This window comes from Gracilinanus agilis, chromosome 3 (genome assembly GCF_016433145.1).
Source record: "Gracilinanus agilis isolate LMUSP501 chromosome 3, AgileGrace, whole genome shotgun sequence".
NCBI lineage: Eukaryota > Metazoa > Chordata > Mammalia > Didelphimorphia > Didelphidae > Gracilinanus > Gracilinanus agilis.
This window is the reverse complement of record NC_058132.1, coordinates 238,091,372-238,112,475: the sequence shown is the minus strand read 5'-3', so window position 1 is coordinate 238,112,475 and position 21,104 is coordinate 238,091,372. Positions and strand designations below refer to the sequence as shown.

At 34.7% G+C, this 21,104-nt stretch overlaps 1 protein-coding gene across 1 annotated transcript in view; it reads right to left on the bottom strand.

Moving 5' to 3' along the window:
- The window catches only part of CERKL (ceramide kinase like), a 182,647-nt gene that overhangs the window by 23,393 nt on the left and 138,150 nt on the right, over nucleotides 1–21,104 (bottom strand). Inside the window, exon 5 of the mRNA XM_044666474.1 lies at nucleotides 8,696–8,838. Coding sequence (XP_044522409.1) covers nucleotides 8,696–8,838 — 143 coding nt within the window. The remainder of the gene's footprint in view (nucleotides 1–8,695; nucleotides 8,839–21,104) is intronic.

Genomic DNA, 21,104 nt, shown 5'->3' with positions numbered 1-21,104 from the left:
GGGGAGGTCAAAAAAAGGGAGGGGAGAAGAAGGGGGAGGGAATTCATTAGACCTTTAAAAAACAAAAAGAGAGGAATAACAAGGGAGGGGGCAGAAAGGGAAGTCAATCAAGGGAGGGGATAAGGGATATTGGCTCAAAGCAAACCACTGGTTTAAAATAGTGTAAGAAGAAGGGGTGGGTCTAGGGGAGGATACAAAAATGTCAGTGAATGCACAACTGATAATTGTAACTCTGAATGTGAATAGGATGAACTCTCATAAAACGGAAGCAAATAGCAGAGTGGATCAGAAACCAAAATCCTACCACATGTTGTCTACAAGAAACACATATGAGGCGGGTAGACACACACAAGTTTAAGGTTAAAGGCTTGAGCAAAATATTTTCGGCGTTGAATGAAAAAAAGAAGGTAGGAGTGGCTATTATGATCTCTGACAAAGCCAAAGTAAAAATAGATATGATTAAAAAAGATAGGGAAGGTCATTACATCCTGATTAAAGGCAGTATAAACAATGAGGAAATAACACTGCTCAATATATATGCACCAAGTGGTATAGCATCCAAATTCATAAAGGAGAAAATGGCAGAGCTCAAGAAGGAAATAGATAGTAAAACCATAAGAGTGGGAGATCTAAATATTCCTCTTTCAGATCTAGATAAATCAAACAAAAAAATAAATAAGAAAGAGGTAAGAGAGATGAATGAAGTCCTAGAAAAATTAGATTTAATTGATATGTGGAGAAAAATAAATAGGGACAAAAAGGAATACACCTTCTTTTCAGCTGCACATGGTAAATTTACAAAGATTGACCATGTAATAGGGCATAGAATCATGGCAAACAAATGCAAAAGAGCAGAAATAATAAATGTAACCTTCTCAGATCATAATGCAATAAAAATAATAATTAGTAAGGGCACCTGGACAGGCAAATCAAAAACCAATAGGAAATTAAACAATATGATTCTCCAAAACCAAATGGTCAAAGAAGAAATCATAGAAACAATCAATAATTTCATTGAAGAGAATGACAATGATGAGACATCCTACCAAACTCTGTGGGATGCAGCCAAGGCAGTACTCAGGGGGAAATTTATATCCCTGAGTGCATATATTAACAAATTAAGGAGGCCAGAGATTAATGAATAGGGCATGCAACTCAAAAATTAGAAAGCGAGCAAATAAAAAACCCCCAGAAGAAAACTAAATTAGAAATACTAAAAATTAAGGGAGAAATTAATAAAATCAAAAGTAAAAGAACTATTGAATTAATAAATAAGACTAGAAGCTGGTATTTTGAAAAAACAGATAAAATAGACAAAGTACTAGCCAATCTAATAAGAAAAAGGAAAGAAGAAAACCAAATTGACAGTATTAGAGATGAAAAGGGAGACCTCACCTCTAATGAAGGGGAAATTAAGGCAATCATTAAGAACTATTTCGCCCAATTATATGGCAACAAATATAACAATTTAGGATATATGGATGAATATTTACAAAAATATAAATTGCCTAGATTAACAGCAGAAGAAATAGAATACCTAAATAATCCCATATCAGAAATAGGAATTGAACAAGCCATCAAAGAACTCCCTAAGAAAAAATCACCAGGACCAGATGGATTCACAAGTGAATTCTATCAGACATTCAAAGAGCAACTAATCCCAATACTATACAAATTATTTGATATGATAAGCAAAGAAGGAGTCCTACCAAATTCATTTTATGACACAAATATGGTACTGATTCCAAAGCCAGGTAGACCAAAAACAGAAAAAGAAAACTATAGACCAATCTCCCTAATGAACATAGATGCAAAAATCTTAAATAGAATATTAGCAAAGAGACTCCAGCAAGTAATGAAGAAGATCATCCACCATGATCAGGTGGGATTTTTGCCAGGAATGCAAGGATGGTTCAACATTAGGAAAACCATCCACATAATTGACCATATCAACAGTCTAACAAACAAAAATCACATGATTATCTCAATAGTTGCTGAAAAGGCCTTTGACAAAATACAGCATCCATTCCTATTGAAAACATTGAAAAGTATAGGAATAGAAGGACCCTTCCTAAAAATAATAAACAGTATATACCTAAAACCATCAACAAGCATTATATGCAATGGGGCTAAATTAGAAGCCTTCCCCATAAGATCAGGAGTGAAACAAGGATGCCCATTATCACCTCTATTATTCAACATAGTACTAGAAACACTAGCAATAGCAATTAGAGAAGAAAAAGAAATTGAAGGAATCAAAATAGGCAATGAGGAGACTAAGCTATCACTCTTTGCAGATGATATGATGGTATACCAAAAAAATCCTAGAGAATCAACTAAGAAGCTGGTAGAAATAATCAACAACTTTAGCAAAGTAGCAGGATACAAAATAAATGCACATAAATCAATAGCATTTCTATATATTTCCAACACATTAGAGCAGCAAGAGGTAGAAAGAGAAACACCATTTAAAATCACCCTAGACAATATAAAATATTTGGGAATCTACCAAAACAAACACAGCAATTATACGAAAACGACTACAAAACACTTTCCAACAAATAAAACTGGATCTCAACAATTGAAAAACCATTAATTGTTCATGGGTAGGACGAGCTAACATAATAAAAATGAACATTCTACCCAAATTAATTTACCTATTTAGCGCCATACCTATCAGGCTACCAAAAAACTTCTTTACTGAATTAGGAAAAACTATAACAAATTTCATTTGGAATAACAAAAGATCAAGAATATCAAGGGAAATAATGGGGAAAAATGCGAAGGAAGGGGGCCTAGCAGTGCCAGATATTAAAGTATACTATAAAGCAGCAGTCATCAAAACAATATGATACTGGCTAAGAGACAGAAGGGAAGATCAGTGGAATAGACTTGGGTTAATGATGTCAGCAAGACATTGTATGATAAACCCAAAGAGCCCAACTTTTGGGACATGAATCCACTATTTGACAAAAACTATTGGGAAATTTGGAAAACAATAAGGGAGAGATTAGGTTTAGATCAACATCTCACACCCTACACTAAGATAAATTCAGAATGGGTGAATGACCTGAATATAAAGAGGGAAATTATAAATAAGTTAAGTGAACACAAAATAGTATACCTGTCAGATCTCTGGGAAAGGAAAGATTTTAAAACCAAGCAAGAGTTAGAGAAAATTACAAAATGTAAATTAAATGGTTTTGATTATATTAAGCTAAAAAGCTTTTGTACAAACAAAAACAATGTAGTCAAAATCATAAGGGAAACAACAAATTGGAAAAAATCTTTATAACAAAAAACTCTGACAGGGGTCTAATTACTCAAATATACAAGGAGTTAAATCAATTGTATAAAAAATCAAGCCATTCCCCAATTGATAAATGGGCAAGAGACATGAATAGGCAATTTTCAGGTAAAGAAATCAAAAATATCAATAAGCACATGAGAAAGTGTTCTAAATCTCTAATAATTAGAGAAATGCAAATCAAAACAACTCTGAGGTATCACCTCACACCTAGCAGATTGGCTAAAACGAAAGAAGGGGAGAGTAATGAATGCTGGAGGGGATGTGGCAAAATTGGGACATTAATGCATTGCTGGTGGAGTTGTGAACTGATCCAACCATTCTGGCTGGCAATTTGGAACTATGCTCAAAGGGCTATAAAAGAATGCCTGCCCTTTGATCCAGCCATAGCATTGTTGGGTTTGTACCCCAAAGAGATCATAGATAAACAGACTTGTACGAAAATATTTATAGCTGCGTTTTTTGTAGTGGCAAAGAACTGGAAAAGGAGGGTATGCCCTTCAATTGGGGAATGGCTGAATAAATTGTGGTATATGCTGGTGATGGAATACTATTGTGCTAAAAGGAATAATAAACTGGAGGAGTTCCAGATAAACTGGAAAGACCTCCAGGAACTGATGCAGAGCGAAAGGAGCAGAGCCAGAAGAACATTGTACACAGAGACTGATATACTATGGTAAAATCGAATGTAATGGACTTCTGTACTAGCAGCAATGTAATGACACAAGACAGCTCTGAGGGATTTATGGTAAAGATGCTACCCACATTCAGAGGAAGATCTGCAGGAGAGGAAACATAGAAGATAAACAATTGCTTGAATGCATGGGCTGAGGCGGACATAATTGGGGATGTGGACTCGAAATGACCACACCAATGCAACTAACAACAATATGGAAGTAGGCCCTGAACAAGGACACATGTTACAACCAGTGGAAATGTGCGTCAACCATGGGTGGGGGTGGTGCGGGGGGTGAAGGGGAGAGTAGGGGCATAAAGTATGTAAACAGGTTAAAAATTAATATTAATAAATGTTTAAAAAAAAAGAAGAGAATGAGAAGTAAGGAAGTGGAGGTACCTATTATAGATGACTTTCTGAAGGCATTTAGCCACAAAGGGCAAAAGCCATATAGGATGACAGTAGGTGGAGATGGAAGAATCTAATAAATTTGTTTGTTTTCTTTGAGGATGGGAGAGACATGATCATAGGAAGCAGGGAAAGAACCAATAAATCAGGGAGAGACTGAAGATTATTGAGAGAATGGGAATACTTGAGGAGTGAAACTTTTGAAGGAGATGAGATGGAATGGGTTCATTTATTCAGGTAGAAAGGTTTAATACACAAAATGTCAAATATGTATATGAATATACATCATATAACATGTTAACTACAAATATATTAAAATTGCTTTAAAATCATTTGTTATAGGTTTCTACTCATGACAAATTTCTCCAATACAAGATAAGTAGTTTCATTATTTGATATATTAAAAGAAGGAAATACTGGGAACCTAAAAACTACTGCATTCAACCTCAGTCAAGTGGTCTGTCATTGCTATGCCATATACTGACTATAATGATACTGTCAGGATCTTTAACATTAGGAATGTGTGCTTGGAAAATAGCATGACTTGATATGGAACTGGAAATATTCACTTTCAAAATATATAAAATCTCAAAGTAATATCTGCAGCCTGATTTATTTTAATATAATTGAATAGTGGAAATAAATGGGAATATTTTTTCCAAAATCTTGTGCTTGCTTCAGGGACACATATACAAAATCTGACATATTCTGAATAGAATCATAAAATTCCCAAATATTAAAGCCTAAAGCAGTGATGGGCAACCTTTTGAGCTTGGTGTATCAAAATTAGCCAAAAAATCTAGCATAACTCTGGTGGTGTGTGTCACTTCGAGAAAAAAAAAACATAATTTCATGATAATTACAGTTTAAATAACAAAACTGTATAATTGTGATATATAACTATATTTAATAAACCAAAATAGGTAAATTAATATAGGTAGAATTGTCATCTATAGTGCACAGAGTGTCTACACTACACTATAGCAAATGTTTTATCCTTGGCATGCAGCCCCATACTTCTCTGTGAGTAGCTGCATGCGGCCGCATGTCATTGAAAATGACTACATGTATCAGTGCTGACACACATGTCAAAGGTTTGCCATCACCGGCCTAAAGAGACTGTCCATCAAATGATTATCAAATTCATCAAAACAACTTACAAAAACCTATTCTATGAGGATATTACAGAGTCATTCAAATCAATAACAACAACAACCAAAAAGAAACATAATAAGTATCTACTAAATGTAAGCTACTATCCTAGGCCTTAAATCCAAAGAAATTGTAGTCTTTAGTTAGTCCTCAAGTAATATCAAATCCAAATGGCCTAATGAGGAAGAAATTGATTCGTGGGTGTTTGGTAACAGTAGAGCTGAGAAAGCAGACAACTCTTGATTATTGAGGAGCTAATTATCCAGGAGTAGATTATTCAGTCCTCTTGAATTATCCTTTGGCCTTCTGCTACCTGTCTTTTGACCATTTTCTTGCTTATTAGCACACCTCACTTGGAAATGGATGAAAGAAATAAAAGAAAATGAAATAATCCATTATGCTTCATGTGAGTAGATCTGGTAAAAGTGTTGGTGGAGAAGAGAATGAAATTATTAACTAAAATGAATTTTTTTATTAACTATGGATTTGAATTATCCCTGCTGTCCCTCTTTCTATTATCATAGATAATTACACATTGACTATAAAAACATTCCTTTAGAAAGTCTATTAACAAGCAATAATGTAATGCCGTAATGAACAATGGAGAAGGAAGCACACCGTGACCAAAGTCACAAAGACTGCTTATTTCTTCCATGTTATAAGGGAATGCTCCTAATTGTTCCTCAGTTCTGTAACAAACACTGCTGGTGGTGAGGACAACCATGAGATGGAGGCCAAAAATTACATCAGTTAAATAATTCATTTTTGCTCTTGTTAGCCTGTCCACCATTCCTTACATATAGTCTTAAATTCTTGAAAGAGAAAGGAAATTCCATAAAGATAATACATTTAATGATATGAAAATAGAGTCAATGAACTTAAAATACAGCAATAAGCAAGAACACCATGAACATCCATCAATACAGGTATTTCCTTTCTTAAATTATTTATATAAAAGAGGTCTGCCATGAATGGAAAATTTTCATGTGAGATGTGTTTTGGAACTGTCTGTGTTTCGCCATTTTTGACAGAAGTAACAAAACCATGACTAACCATTTTATAGAGAGCCATGCTGACCTTTCAAGATGTTGATATATGAAATTCTCAAATGAATTCTATACATCAAATTTAACTTCTTGATTCCTCAAACACTTTCATTCGTCAAAAGGTCTATTCTTTGAAAAGCAGTACCACCCAATGTGGATAATGACAATACAACACCTTCTCAAAAAAGCTATAAATGTTCTATTTCAAAGTGAACATTTTAATTAGAATGAAAAGTTATTTTCCTGCCAATATTATCCCCTTTTCCTCTTTCTTCTCCATCGCTCCTAAAAATGTGCCAAAGCAGAAGAGTAAGGACAAAAGTATCAGTTCATGTAGAGAATGACTGATGAAGGTACCAAGCAGAAATTGTGGGAAAAAAAATTGTCCTTGGAAGTGCAAGCACTTCTGCAGAACAATTAACTTAATTAACCAGACAACATGAATATTCATAAGGCTGTTAATGTCTCCCACATCCAAACAGATAAATGTGATGTAATGACTTCCTAGTCAAGCATATCTAAAATTCTCATGAAAACTGTACCTACACTTTGGTTCTTTGCCTGAAATATCATAGAAATTAACAGTCCCTTGGCAATATTTTATTCTTCCCAAATTAATTGGAAAGCATGAATTTATTTAAATTAACTCCTTAGGACTATGTTGTTTTGTAGCCATCAGTCTGGGGATCAAGCCTTGTTTAACAACAATTCGATAGGTTTTTTTATCTTTATGTCCTTCTAGTTTTTCTCCTCAACCTGAATCTCTGTTTAGTTCCTTAGTACCAGTTCCCATAGCAACAAACACCATTGCTAATGGCCAGGATTACAAATACAGGCTTCCCCACATCTGATCCATTTGATTCTGACCATAATTCAGCAGCTTAGTCTGCTGGCTCAGTAGAGTAATTTACTAAACACTCTCCCTCTGGGTGTCTCTCTCCAGGAGGCAAATGACTTCAAAGGCAGACTGTCTCCTCATGTAGTGAAGCTTGCAAACTTCCTGCCTAGCACTTGTTATTCCTATTCTTTACCTAACAAGGTAAGAAGTAGGACTTTAGTCCTCAAACAAATGTGTCTGGTAAATCATTTCCTACTCCCATTAACAAGAACCAGCTAGTCAGAACCTCTAACTGGTGCTCAGATACCATGCTGAAGCTTTTTTTTTCACTCACTCCTCTCAATTACTTCAATGGAAATTCAGAATGTATACATAAAATATGGATATAAAAGAAGGTGCATTTTAAAACTCGTAACATCCACAAAGTTCATGATAAGACAGTGGTTTCCTTTTTTAAAAAAAAATTGAGCTATGCTTTAAAAATAGAAATAGTCTCATTTAACTTATGCTTTGAGACAGCTGCCCTCTTGGTAAAAATGCATCCCTTTGGGTGCACTCACACTTCTTGCTTTTGATATATAACTTAACAAATTATTTCAAGATTATAAACACTAATGAAGAGAAACAGTGACCTAGGCACGACCAATTTGCAGGGGGTGAAATGTTGGAGAGGTTCCATCTGGTAACACCACCATCACATCAGAGCAACCAAAATGACCTATGAAGGTCAAATCCCTGACCTAACATATATTTGCTTCTTTGCAACAGAGGTTGCCCCTCACAATATAATTTATCGGAGATGTTTTTGTAGACACTGTAAAAAAACTACACAATATGCCTTAATGTTTCCTATCATTTTAAAGACTGCTAGGAAGACTTCATCTCTCAAATAGTATTAAGGCATCTCTGAATGGATTGCATTTTAAAGTCCCATAATACCCATGAATCAATAATAAGAGATTGAAGTGATAATAAAATAAATAGAATGTTGATTTTTAATATGTTTTCTATCAGCTGGTAAACTAAAAGTTTTTGTTTTCATAAAGGCTTTTAGGAAATTATCCCTGCACAAGTGTGTAAATGCATGCATAACAATATTAGAGAAAATGCCATTACATGAGATATTTCAGATTGAAAGTCAATACTCAATCAATCTCAATTCTCAGTTATTTATTTAAGAGGTAACCTGGGCTAACTAAATTGTATAGCACAACAGATTAATTTCAGACAGATGCATAATTCAGCAAGTCTGCTGCCACTATTCTTACCTGCTGGTATTATCCCAAGAGGAAGTGGTGTTCTGACAGGTGTCAGGATATAATTTGTGTCTATCCCAGCATCCATCTGGGCTCTAAGAAGTAAACCATGAGCTACTTCACTGGCAGATCCGTCACCACCAACACAGATAATCCTATAAGAAAAGGAAAAATTCAGGAGAAAAAGGAGAAAATCTAAATACTTGGTGAATATTCATAAAATTTCGGCCTCAAAATGTTGAGTAAAATTTTCTTTGTACATATGTATGTTCACATATTAAGCATGTACATGGAGAATATAAAAGTACTATATGTGTGAATCTCATTTCCTAAACAAAATAACTAGATAGCCCTAAATACGTATAACAAACTGGCTAATAAGCATGCCAAATTTGAACACGTTAACATCTGACCTACACACATATTGTTTTATGTTCTACCAATAGTCAAAAGCATGTCTAATTTTTTCAAGCTAATATACAGCTATCAACACTACATTTAAATAACATCTATCAAACCCCAAAACCCTGCTAATTAAAAAACACTGAAAACTTAATAGTAGTAAAAATCATGTATAAATAAGAAGTTTGGGTTAAAATATTGCTAATTACCATTAGTATATGAAGGTAGTCATTGAAACCAAGTGCTGTATACCCCTCTTTGTCAGTTTTATATGGCACTTTTCATTAGCTCTCATATCTCCTAACACAAGTCAGGAGGCTAACTTTTTTTGAATATGTAACAATAATTGAAATCCATTCAGCACAGGAATATAATTACAGAAAAATAGATGTAAAGTAGGTCTAATGGTAATGCTCATTGAAATGTTATTAAAATAGCCTAGAAAATGCAAAATAACTTTAGATATCAATAGTCTCTAAATATATATTACATCAAAGAAATTCTATGTGTACACTGATCTAAATTACATGATGTAAGTCTACAAAGGGCAATAAAGCTACATAACACAGGGAGTAACTATGGCCTTGTCTATCCTGACTCCCCATTCCTAGCTTTTCTTTACCTATTCAGATTATGGTTTAGCTTTTTGTCAACCAAGCACCCCAGTTGAACATCTCATTGGAGATTGGCTAGAAGTTCCAAGGGTTCAGATCTGTTTTTTCCATGTACTTACTTTCTCTGATTCTGAGTATCACACCCAAAGCTCTTGGGGAATCCTCTGATAAATGTTTTGGGGTCAGTCCCCTTCTTCCCTTGGAGAGTTTTATATGTCCTTTCTTAGATCAGAGAGCCTTTGGTCTCTCACTCAGGACAGGACAGGAATTCCCTGTTCACATTCTAGATATTGAGCAAAGGGATCTTATTGTGGGCCATTGGAAGTCAAACTGTAAGTGAATGGTCAATGGTCCTCAGAAAGCAATATTATGCTAATGGATTATGCAGTAATTTTGCAATGGGCAATAAGGTTTAGCTCACAGACTCCCTTGAAACATAGTGATCTGAGACCCTCCCATCTTCTCTTGAGAATAATTTAAAGTAGGACAGAGTAACCAATTGCCCATAATAATCTGGCTCCACCACATTCATAATTCATATGTCTTGGCCTAGATGAACTATATTCAAGGTGGCAAAAGAGTCAGTGATGGCTGAACTATCAAAAAATGAAAGATTGTGGAGAACTGGAGAGATATTGGACTGAAGTGGCCCCATTGGCAGTTAAAGAAAACTTTCGTGTTGAACAGTTAAAGAACAGAATAATAAAATCTAGAGGCTGGAGAGCATAGCTTTAACTCCTGGGAAATTCTAAATTAGACCATTAAAGTGGTGAACATACAGAAAAGGAAGTGGTGAGGCAACATGGCTTAGAACAGAGCATTCTGAAAGAGCTGGAGAGAGGTTTGCCTGAAACCATCATCTCAGAAGAATGATGCTGTAGCACTAGTGTCTAAGGCCCTAACAAAGACCCGAGATCAAAGGATTTCATTCCATCAATCAAAAAACATTTATTGAGTTCCTACATTATATCAGTTCCTACAGTACATTCAGTGCTAGGTGCTGAAAATACAAAGAGAAAATGAAAGTCTTTGCATTAAAGACTCCAATAAAAAGAACTCATGAAACCATCCCTAGTCTACCTAGAATGGTCTCTGAGGGCAGGAGGTATGAGCCTTTTCAAAGCAATATTTATAGTGTAAAGAACTTGAATTCAAATCTTGCTTCTAATATGGTCCAGAACCAGGAAAGTGGGTGATTTCATGAAAAAAAAATGTGGTTTTGGTACTACTGGCCCTTTAATTCATACACTACAGTCAGTCTAGACTTACCAAGACAGGGGTCTGATTGTGTGGCAAGGGGGGCCAGAAAGTTAGGGAGTCAGAGAGATCTAAGATTAAATTTTCTCAGTTAAAATAACAATGTGACTTTGAGCAAGTCTTTTCACTTCAATGCGACTGGACAACACTAAGATTATGAATTGCGAATCTGTTTCAAGGGAGGGATTTTTCATATGTGTAGATGCAAACTAAAAATAATTGTTTTATTTTATCTTTCTAACACTACTGTGGAATAGTTAATGAGAAAGTTAATGAGGAATCCACTTTAGCTATGCCAATAAACAATTAGTCTTTAATATTATTTCCACTGTCCTTGTGCAAGAGTAGGAAGTACATTTAAGAATTTATTCACTACTGAATGTTGATTCACGGTGAAAAAATCACCGGCAAAGGAAGACTACATTCATAAAGAGCACAATTTTATCAACCAGATATTTGAGTGCTGTGCCATAGTATGAAACTTTAGTGCCAGCAGCCATTTACAAGTGGGTACTTTTTCACTGTTTCCAGAATAAGTAATTATATTTTCCCTCCTGCTGTGGACATAAACCAGAGTGTTTTGGTCTAGAAATGTACTGCTGAGACCTAATGTCTATTTCCTATCTTTAAAGCGCAATAAGACAGTCTTTAAAAACATTACTATTTATGTTTAGTTCTATAAAAAAAGAGAAAATGTGATTAGCCCTCACCACCTTCAGATAATTGAGCTTTTCATTAATAAGTTGTTGAGCTCCTGATTTTATTTAAAAAAAAAACACTAAGTAGATTGATATTATGCTGACTTCAGTAAGTAGTCCAGTTGTCATAGGTAATGTATAGAGTTCTGTTGTAAACATTGGTGAGATAATGTCTAGATTAGTCATATAGGTCTGGTTAAATTGTAAATAATATGGAGGGGAAAAACACCTTAAGCAAAATGTTTCACTTTAGTACCTCATAAAGACAAGAAGTTTGTTTTTTAAAATCATTTTAAAAGAGTAAAAGTTGAGTTTTTTCAAATGCTAAGTGCTAAATTACTATCATAAAAGAATGTAGCATTATTTTATCTTCTTTTAAACCACTTCCAATGAATACTGAACAGATAAAATTCAATATAGAATGTGAAGCCCTTAGGAACATGAGCAATGAATCTGAAAATGTTTTCTTGCCAGGGAAGGTTTCAATTACAAACTAATTGTCCTTAGTAGTAACATTTTTTTTCTCACATTGCTTTTGGAAACATAATCCAGTTGCAGAGTTGCTTTAATATAAGTAATAGATTCAGAAAACATTTGGATGTGAGCCCCCTGAGAACACAGATTGTTTTCCTTTTCTAGTTGTAACTCCTGAGCTTTGCATAGAATGTTTAAAAAATGCTTCATTCATTCATTCATATCCTATCATACGGTACTTCCTTAAACATGATTTACAGAGAGAGTTTACTTTATCTTACCTACTATGAAGCTGGTTGTTTAAGATCAATGGGTGTCCAGGGTTTGGAGGCTAGATTAGGTAATTATGGATAATCTTGGCTATGTAAATAGGACAGCAGCAAATATTATGATCTGCTTAAGCAACTTTCATGCTTCTCTTTTAACAGTAATAGGCTGGGTAATATGGCGAAGACCACCTTTCTTTTTGTGACTAAACAACAGTGCTACAATGAAAAATATATTCCACGTCACTTGTCACAATAGTTTGTATCTCAGATCAGTACCTATACATTGGAGACTCTTTCATCCAGCTGAAAATAATATCTCTGACAATATGATGCTTGTGTAACTGTTGATACTTACCATAGGAACTTTTATATGTTATTCTAATAAACCACTGTCAGTAGATAAGTAGAATTTAGAAGAAGGTGTATCAATGTATTCCTATAATTTTTATTGTTTAAAAGTAATTTGGGATGGGCATTCTGTGCTTCTCAGCATAAAGGACTGATACAGAATTTTTACCCAGGATTTGATTGATTGAATCTGCAGTGCTGCATTTATGTCTGTCTGGAGGGTCTGGTGAGGCTATCTAAACTTTCACCCTGTATGGATTCTGAACCAGGATTTTTCAAGGCCTCGCTCAAATGCTTTCTCCTCCATGAAGCCTTATCCAGCCTTATCCAGATATGTCAATTGAGAGAATTCTTCCTGCCTCTAAATTCTCAGTACCTTACCTATATCTCTATATCCTATCATTTACCCATTGTTTTGGTATTTTTCACTTCAGTTGATAGATGGAAAGCTTTTTGAGAGAAGGGACATCATCTTTACAGAACTAAAGAATTAAGGAATCTCAGAACTGGAAAGAACTTTAAGTCAAATGCTTCAAACAGCAGATGAATAAAAAACCTCTACATAACAAACAGTTCTCTAACCATGCCACTCCCATCCCGTTATGGTGAACTTGGTTTTTTTCAACTCAAGTTTAAGATTCAGATTTATACTATTGAATTTCATCTTAATAGGTCTGAACAACTATTCTAGATTAGTGAAAGCTTTTAAAATCCTGACTCTGTCATCCTGCAGGCTGATTATACCTCCTAACTTAGTGACATCTTCAAATATAACGTAATCATGACACTTTACCCAAGTCACTAATAAAAATTTAAAAACTGCAAAATGTTATTTAATAAATGCATAGCACAGATTCTGAGGCAAACCACTAGAAATCTTCTTTCAACTGAAATTTAACATTAATGACTATACTTTAGATTCAACCATTAAACCAGTTCCAAATTCATTTAACTTTAATAATATTCATCCAATATGACTCCACCTTCTCTACAAAATTATCATGAAACATATAGCCATATTTTAAGAGGAAAATTCAAATTATACATAGCATTACTAATCTCGTAATGTTGCAAAAAAGAAATGATGTTGGTCTGGCTTGATTTGTTCTTAGTGAAGCCATACTGACTAATTGTGATTGCCCTTTCCTTTCTAGATGTTTCCTTACCACTTAATGAATGACATTTTAGAAAATTTGCCAGGAATCACAGATAAGCTTAATTATCTATGGTTTCCCTTTTAGGAAATTCAAGACATCTGCCCTTCTCCAGTCCTTTACTACTTTTCTCTTTTCTATATCCAACTGTAGCTTGGCAATAATAACCACCAACTCTTCCAATACCCTGGGAATTGGTTCATCTGCACTCATCGAGGGCAGCTAAGAGCTCTTTCTTTGTCAATTATAATCTACTGGAATAACAGTTCCATCTTTTTCCTTGATCTTTTGCTTTTCTCCAACATAGATTTTCAAACAAAACCTCTTTCGATTGTCACTTACTCCTCTTGCCAAACTCGAGTTCTATGTGACTGACACAATTTTTTATTTTTTCTACATGTCCAGCCTTTGTTTCCATATTAGGGTACAGGATTATAGGTTCATACACTTAGAGATGGAATCATAGGCCATCTACTCCAACCCCTATATTTTCCAAATGAAGAAACTAAGACCCAAGGGAGTTAAATAACTTCCCCAAATTTCACTTTAGGGGCATGATGCAGACCTTTAGAATCTCTGTTGTTTCCACTGTCCTACATTACTTCCACGCTATAAGCTCATCAATTATTTTCCTGTGATGTATATAGCACTTTAAGATTTTCAAAGAGATTTACACATGTTATCAAATTTTATCTTTACCTCTGTGAAGTGGGTACTATTATTATCCTATTTTAGAGATGAGGAAATTGAAGTTCAGAGAAATTAAATGACTGTCACAATCTATTAAATGGCAGGGGCAGGATTTGAATTGAAGCCTTCCTGTTTCTAAGTACAATGGCTCTGTCCCCAGTGCCATTTAGTTGTTCTATGATAATTATGTCTCTTTAGACATCTCTATGACAACTTTTCTTTTATCTCACTAGAATTACTTAGATGCACCCTCAGAATTTCATTATTGAGAACTTTCCATTTCTCCTGGGCTGACTACCATTAGTGTATTTTAGTCCATGAGGACCTATGTATCCTTTTTCTGAACCCTCTGAAATCTGCTCCATCCACACCTATAATAAATATAGCAACTATGATTAGCTTGTCTCTTCTACTCTAATCATAAACTGCAAGATAAAATAGTGTGTCCAGGCCAGCTAAACTATGACTGCTATAATGAGTTTCATAATTCAGTCTGTGGCTGCTATGACTCTTCTTGTAAGGTAGTAAGTAAATGTTTGTTATTTAGTAATTTTATAATGGCCAATGTTTCCTCTAAGAATATAAAGGAACTGACATTGCTTCATAGAAAATATACACAAACACATATACATTATTAATTTCCTGCTGGCCTCATATATTAATATGAAGCATGAAACAAAAAGCTCTGAGTAAATATTAAGTCTTTTTTATTACAACTGTAGAATATTTTAGAGTTTAGAGATTTGTTCAGTAATCTTAAATTAAATCAGAAATTTGGGTCATGAATAAACCCAATTTCACCTTTGCTCTTTGTTTTGCCATCAGGTCTTGCCATCTGTACTAGAGATAAGTTCCTCATGTGAACGTTTCCCAGGGTCCAGTTGAGGCCATGAGAATAGCCCCCAATTTCTGAAAACAGTTCTAATGATTCAGTCATCAAGTGAGTCAGACCTCCCTTTCTTCTTCTCCCTATTTTGTCTCCTTTCCCCCTAAAGAATTTCAATGCTTAAAGATCCATCAATTTTGAAACTGGAGTACAGGTTACAAATATTACTTTGCTTTCTCAACATTAACTATTTTAGAAATACTGGGAAATTAGGAAAACTCGTGAAACGTTGCCACCATAATGGAGCCCTTTTTATGAAATTTGAAAGACAAACTCCAGGCAAATATACTCTTGTTGGCCCTGCTATATACATTTCATACTGAAGGAATGAGCCCATCAATCCTATATTTTAAGCTATTGTTCAGAAATTTAATTTATAGACTCCATATTCTTTGCTAGCTCATCATTTCTAACCAAATCTGCGTTTCTCAATTGAAGCTCTAGCCTTTGATCAATTGCAGTTCATAGCTCCTCCAACAGTGAATTTGTGTTCCAATTTCCCCACATCCCTTCTAACATTTATCATTTTCCTTATTTTGTCACAGTAGTCAGTCTGATAGGTGTGGTACCTCAGTTGTTTTAATTTGCATTTTTAATTAATAGTGATTCAGAGTCCTGCAGATATCTTAAAGTCAACAAGTTGTGGGAGAGCTTTGAGGTAGAACCCTGGATCTGGAGAGGCTACCCTTTGCAAAAATGCAAGACTACAAAACTTAAGACTAAAAATAAAAAGAGAAATTTATTAATTTGGAAGTCATAATGAAAGGCCAGGGGAATAGTGTGCAGGTGGAACACTGCCTCTTAAAGGAGATATGTTATGTGTTTTATATATCCTTTTGACAACAGGGTCTACGTGACTAGAGAAAGGATGATGATGGCATGTTACTGGGGCTCTGGAACCTGAGATGGGTAATGTGATTATGTCCTATGCCTCAAAAGGGGGTGAACTAACCCGTTTAGAGGATAATCAGATGTCTGGGATATAAATTAGATGTTTATCAGGGGCAAGCTCGAATGTGGCTATCTGTGGGAGGCCAATAAGAGAAACAGAGTCTCAAATAGATAAAAATCTGAGACTCCTCTTTTGACTCCTTTTCTGATCCACACCTTTCCTTAATGAAAAGCTTTAAGCTCCTAACAATCCAGCTGTTAAGAGGTTAACATTCTCTCCTTTGGTCAGAAATATAACTGTTTTTGTTTCAAAAGTAGTTCAGACACTCAAGGTCATAAATTCCTCCAGGAGGGGCATTTCGCCCTGGAGAAAATATTCCTGGTCATAGCCTTCTGATAAGGACCCTGCAGAAGTTCGACTTTAGCCTTGTTCTATTTGGAAGCTAATGAGAATCTTTGTGTTTTGATATGACATAATTTGTGTTTCTGGGCAAATGCAAAGATTTTAGTGGGGGGGGGGGTTCTTTTTTGTGAAGTGAGTCTTGAAGTATATATAATAAATTCCATGCTGAAGGAGACACAGCAACAGCAGCAGCAGCAGCAGCATGAGCTGACAGAAAGAGGTGTCCCAGTCCACTTATTTCTTATCAATTAAGCCATCATTATCAAATTATCTGGAGGTGATAAAAAGATCTCAAGAGCTATCTGTGCTCATCAAGAATTAAGGGAGAAGCCAGAGGGCCTCAAAGTCACCTTTCCTAACACTGCAAAAATGCAAGGAAAATTTATTATTTTATATACTCTATACAATCTTGAATGTTTGGGGTGTCTAGGAGAAGCCTGTACCCCCATATCAAACATAAAAACATAAGATGATCTCGTTGAGAATGGGGGCATTTTCATTTTTGTCTTTGTATGCCCAACACTTAATCCAGTGGCTGGCACATAATGGACATTTAATAAATATTTACTGATTGACTTGTTAATCATAATCATACTTTCCTCAAATCCTATCACTTCTCCAAATTTCCCTAGTTCTGTGGAGGACTCCATTGTGCTTCCAGTCATCAATATAAAGTTTTTCCTGACCTTCTTCCCACCCACCAGTCCCCTGGAACACCAGATCTAAAGCCAAAAAAAGACTTGGTAAAAGTTCAGCCAGACACTTAACAACTGTGTGACCCAAAGCAAGTCATTTAACCCTTATCTGATTCATTTTCCTCATGTGTAAAACAAGGATAACAATAGCAGGTATTTCCCAACATTCAAATATGTGAAGTTCACAGGTTCAAATCAGATATTTGTAAAGCACTTTTCGAAATTTAAGGTGCAAAAAAAGGAAGGAAAAAAGAGGGGAATAAGTAGGTAGCACAGTGGGTAGAGTGCCAGCCCAGGAGTACAGAGGATTTGGGTACAAAACTTGTCTCAGAAATGTTTTAGCTATGTGACTCTGGGCATAGCACTTAACCCCAAATGACTAGCCCTTACCACTCTTCTGCGTTAGAATCAATATTAAGGCAGAAGTTAAAGGTTTTTAAAAATGAAAAAAAAAAAAAACAACACAACACAACTTAAGGTGCTATATAAGTACTATCTATTCTTATAATTATTTCTTTAAAATAACTATTATTTGTGTGTGTACACAAGCATACATACATATACAGAATTCTTAAGAGCAGGGATTCTTTAATTTTTGTCTTCATATCTTTAGTAGTTAGCACTGTGTTTTATACATAGTAAAAACTTTTTAAAAGTTTGTTGAATTGAATTGAATTTTGAGGTTTGATCAATGTTAATTTATAATGAAAATTGATTTTCAGTAAAAATAATTGGGATGTTCCAAAATCCATCTGAAGTATTGATAAGGACAAAGGCATTCACAAGTAATTTTCTACTCTCTTCCTGATTTGGTAACTAGTTATAAAGAAACAGGCTCTGAAAAATTATGAGGCATAATAATCCATGAAAACATATATCAACTTACAAAGGTTAAATTTGTGGGGAAATTGTGGAAGTAAATCATAGGATAATACAGCAGTAAAAATGCATACAACTTCTGTATTTTAAAGAAACAAACTGATTCTAATTCATAAATGTTAAGTATCCATACAATCCCTCAAAACAACTTCTAAGTTCAGGTCAACTAAAATTTAGAAACTTCACACTCTTAAACATTGTTTGAAAATGTTTGTTATGTTATCCAAATATTCTTTTCCATCAATTTTTTTGATACTCATTCTGCCACAGATAACATTTTTGAAGCACTAATTTTTTGATTCATTGAAGTATTTGATACCAATAAGTATTATGTAACACATAAATGTATCATATTTTTGTGGTTTTTTAAAAATCTATTATTTTACTTTTATTTTCATTCTTCATTTGTTAAACTCTAAGATTTTTGCTTTTTCCTTATTCCTAATTATTATTCACAACTCCTTAGAAACACACTAAAATGTCATTTTCCATTTTTCTCACATAAATAAATTCCAAATAGGGCAGTTTAAAAATATTACATTACAATAATTACTCCTACAATTATGTCTTCCTAAGTAGGTCACAAATTCACAAATTTGACTACTTAAAGTTTGGAGGAAAGCAAAGGAGGAGAGAAGAAAGGAGAGGAGAGCTGGGGAGGAGAGGGGAGAGGAAAGGGTAAGATGGGAAAGGAGGGGGTGGGGAGGCAGTAAGGGGAAGGATGGGCAAGAACAGGAGGGAAGGAGAGAAAGAAAGGGGATGAGGGGAAGAAGGAAGGGAGAGGAGAGGAAAGGGGAGAGGAGGAGAGAGGAAGGAAGAGAAGGAGAGAAAATTACATTGGTGGGTTCTTAATCAAATAAGAACATATATGCTGCAGATTTTGAATGATTATAATCATTAAACAAATAGGGGTACTTCAACATGATGAAAATTATAAATCAATGCAAATCAATTCAGTTCAAGAGGAAACAATTATTTAAGGAGTTTTGTGTCTAATAACTGGACACTTTTATGTACTCTCTCCTAAATTAGTTCATCATCTTGTCTTCCATGTCTCCATTAATGGTCTCATCATCCTTCTTAGAATATAGGCAAATATCCTTTGAGAACTACCTTTGATTTCTTCTCTTTCACTTCACTCTCAACAACCAATTGTTTGCCAAGTCCTATATACAGACTTCCTCAACAACTGATTACTTGCATTCACCCCCTTTTTTCATTTCCACTATCACAATTCAAGTCTTTTCTTATTTATTTTTTCCTAAAGAATTTTATTTTTATTTCCATGTACCCAGTAAAACCAAAATAGAATACTGTCAATGAAACTGCAAGTCTCTATTATGCACAGCTTGTTCGTTCTTTTCAAATATATAATAAATCCAGCATCCTCAATATGTCTTGCTTTGTCTTTCCTTGAATACAGTCTCGTTCCACTACAGTCCTTCCAAGATAGCTAGCTATCACAGTAATCTTCTTGAAGGCTTGTTGTGATCATATCACTCTCTGATTCAGTAATTTTCCATTTTCCTCTCAAATTCCATCCAAAAGACTAAATGTTAAAGTATGTTATCTAAGGTCCTTAATCATTTGGTTTCAACCTAACTTTTCAGATTTATATCTTACCATTCCCTATTTTCCATTTACCCTGGGCTATCTTTTATTTCACTAACCCACCCTATGTTTTTTTTTGTTTTTTTTTTTTTTGCCTATATACCTTTACTTTTTTTTAAAAGGTTCTCAAAGGTTTTCAATACACCATCTCATTTGACACTTGACATAAGGTAAATGCTCTTATTACTCCCTTTTTACAGAGGAAGAAACATGCTTAAAGAAATTAAGTGGTTTGCTCAAAGTCACACATTCGGGAAACATCTCGGGGTAATTCAGAAACCTACTTTTCCTGTTGCCAACTCCATCCTCTATGCTATTCTATTAGTCAAAGAAGTAAGTCCTAAGGTGTTATTAAAAGCCAAAACAGATTAAGTGACTTCCCCATAGCCATGAACCAATTAAGAGTTTGAGTTATATTTTGAATACTCCACCTCTTGAACTCAAGAGCAACACTTTTGCCATATAATATGCCTCCATATGAATAATTATAAGTATGTGATTAAAAGAGTAATTACATGCTCTCCCACCATAGACAAAGGGAGTAGATTACATGCATGAGGAAGCCCCCATCCCTTTGTCACATTGTTCTTTCCACCTGAAATGGTTTTCTCCTATTCAAATCATACTCTTTCCCTTCTATCACCTCTCCCTGTCAGAATACTAGCTATTCTTCAAGGTCCAGCTCAGAAATTACTTTTCCATGGTACTTTCAGTTTCACTCAATGTGATAACCACAATGAGAAGCACAAAAAAAATGCTATGAGAGCACAGAGGGAGGTTAGATTATTTTTAGTTGTGTAAATATGTTTTTATTTTCCAATACATAAAATGTCTATTTTTCTATTTCCTATACATAAAAAAAAATTTTGAAAAGGCTGAAATCCTTGAGAGTAGGGCAATCTTTTGCCTTTCTTTGCATCCATAGCACTTAGCACAGTGCCTGGAACATAGTAGGATCTTAGTATAAGTTTATTGACTAATAAATTTATGATTGGCATTTCACAAACTCCACCCACCATACCCTAGAAACCCATTGTCAATAAATAACCAAGCTTATAACTTATAACATCATGAGAGGCAATGTTTTTGCACTTCATACTGTTTAATCCCCTTTACCGATAGCACTAGATTACTGTTAATGAGAATATAT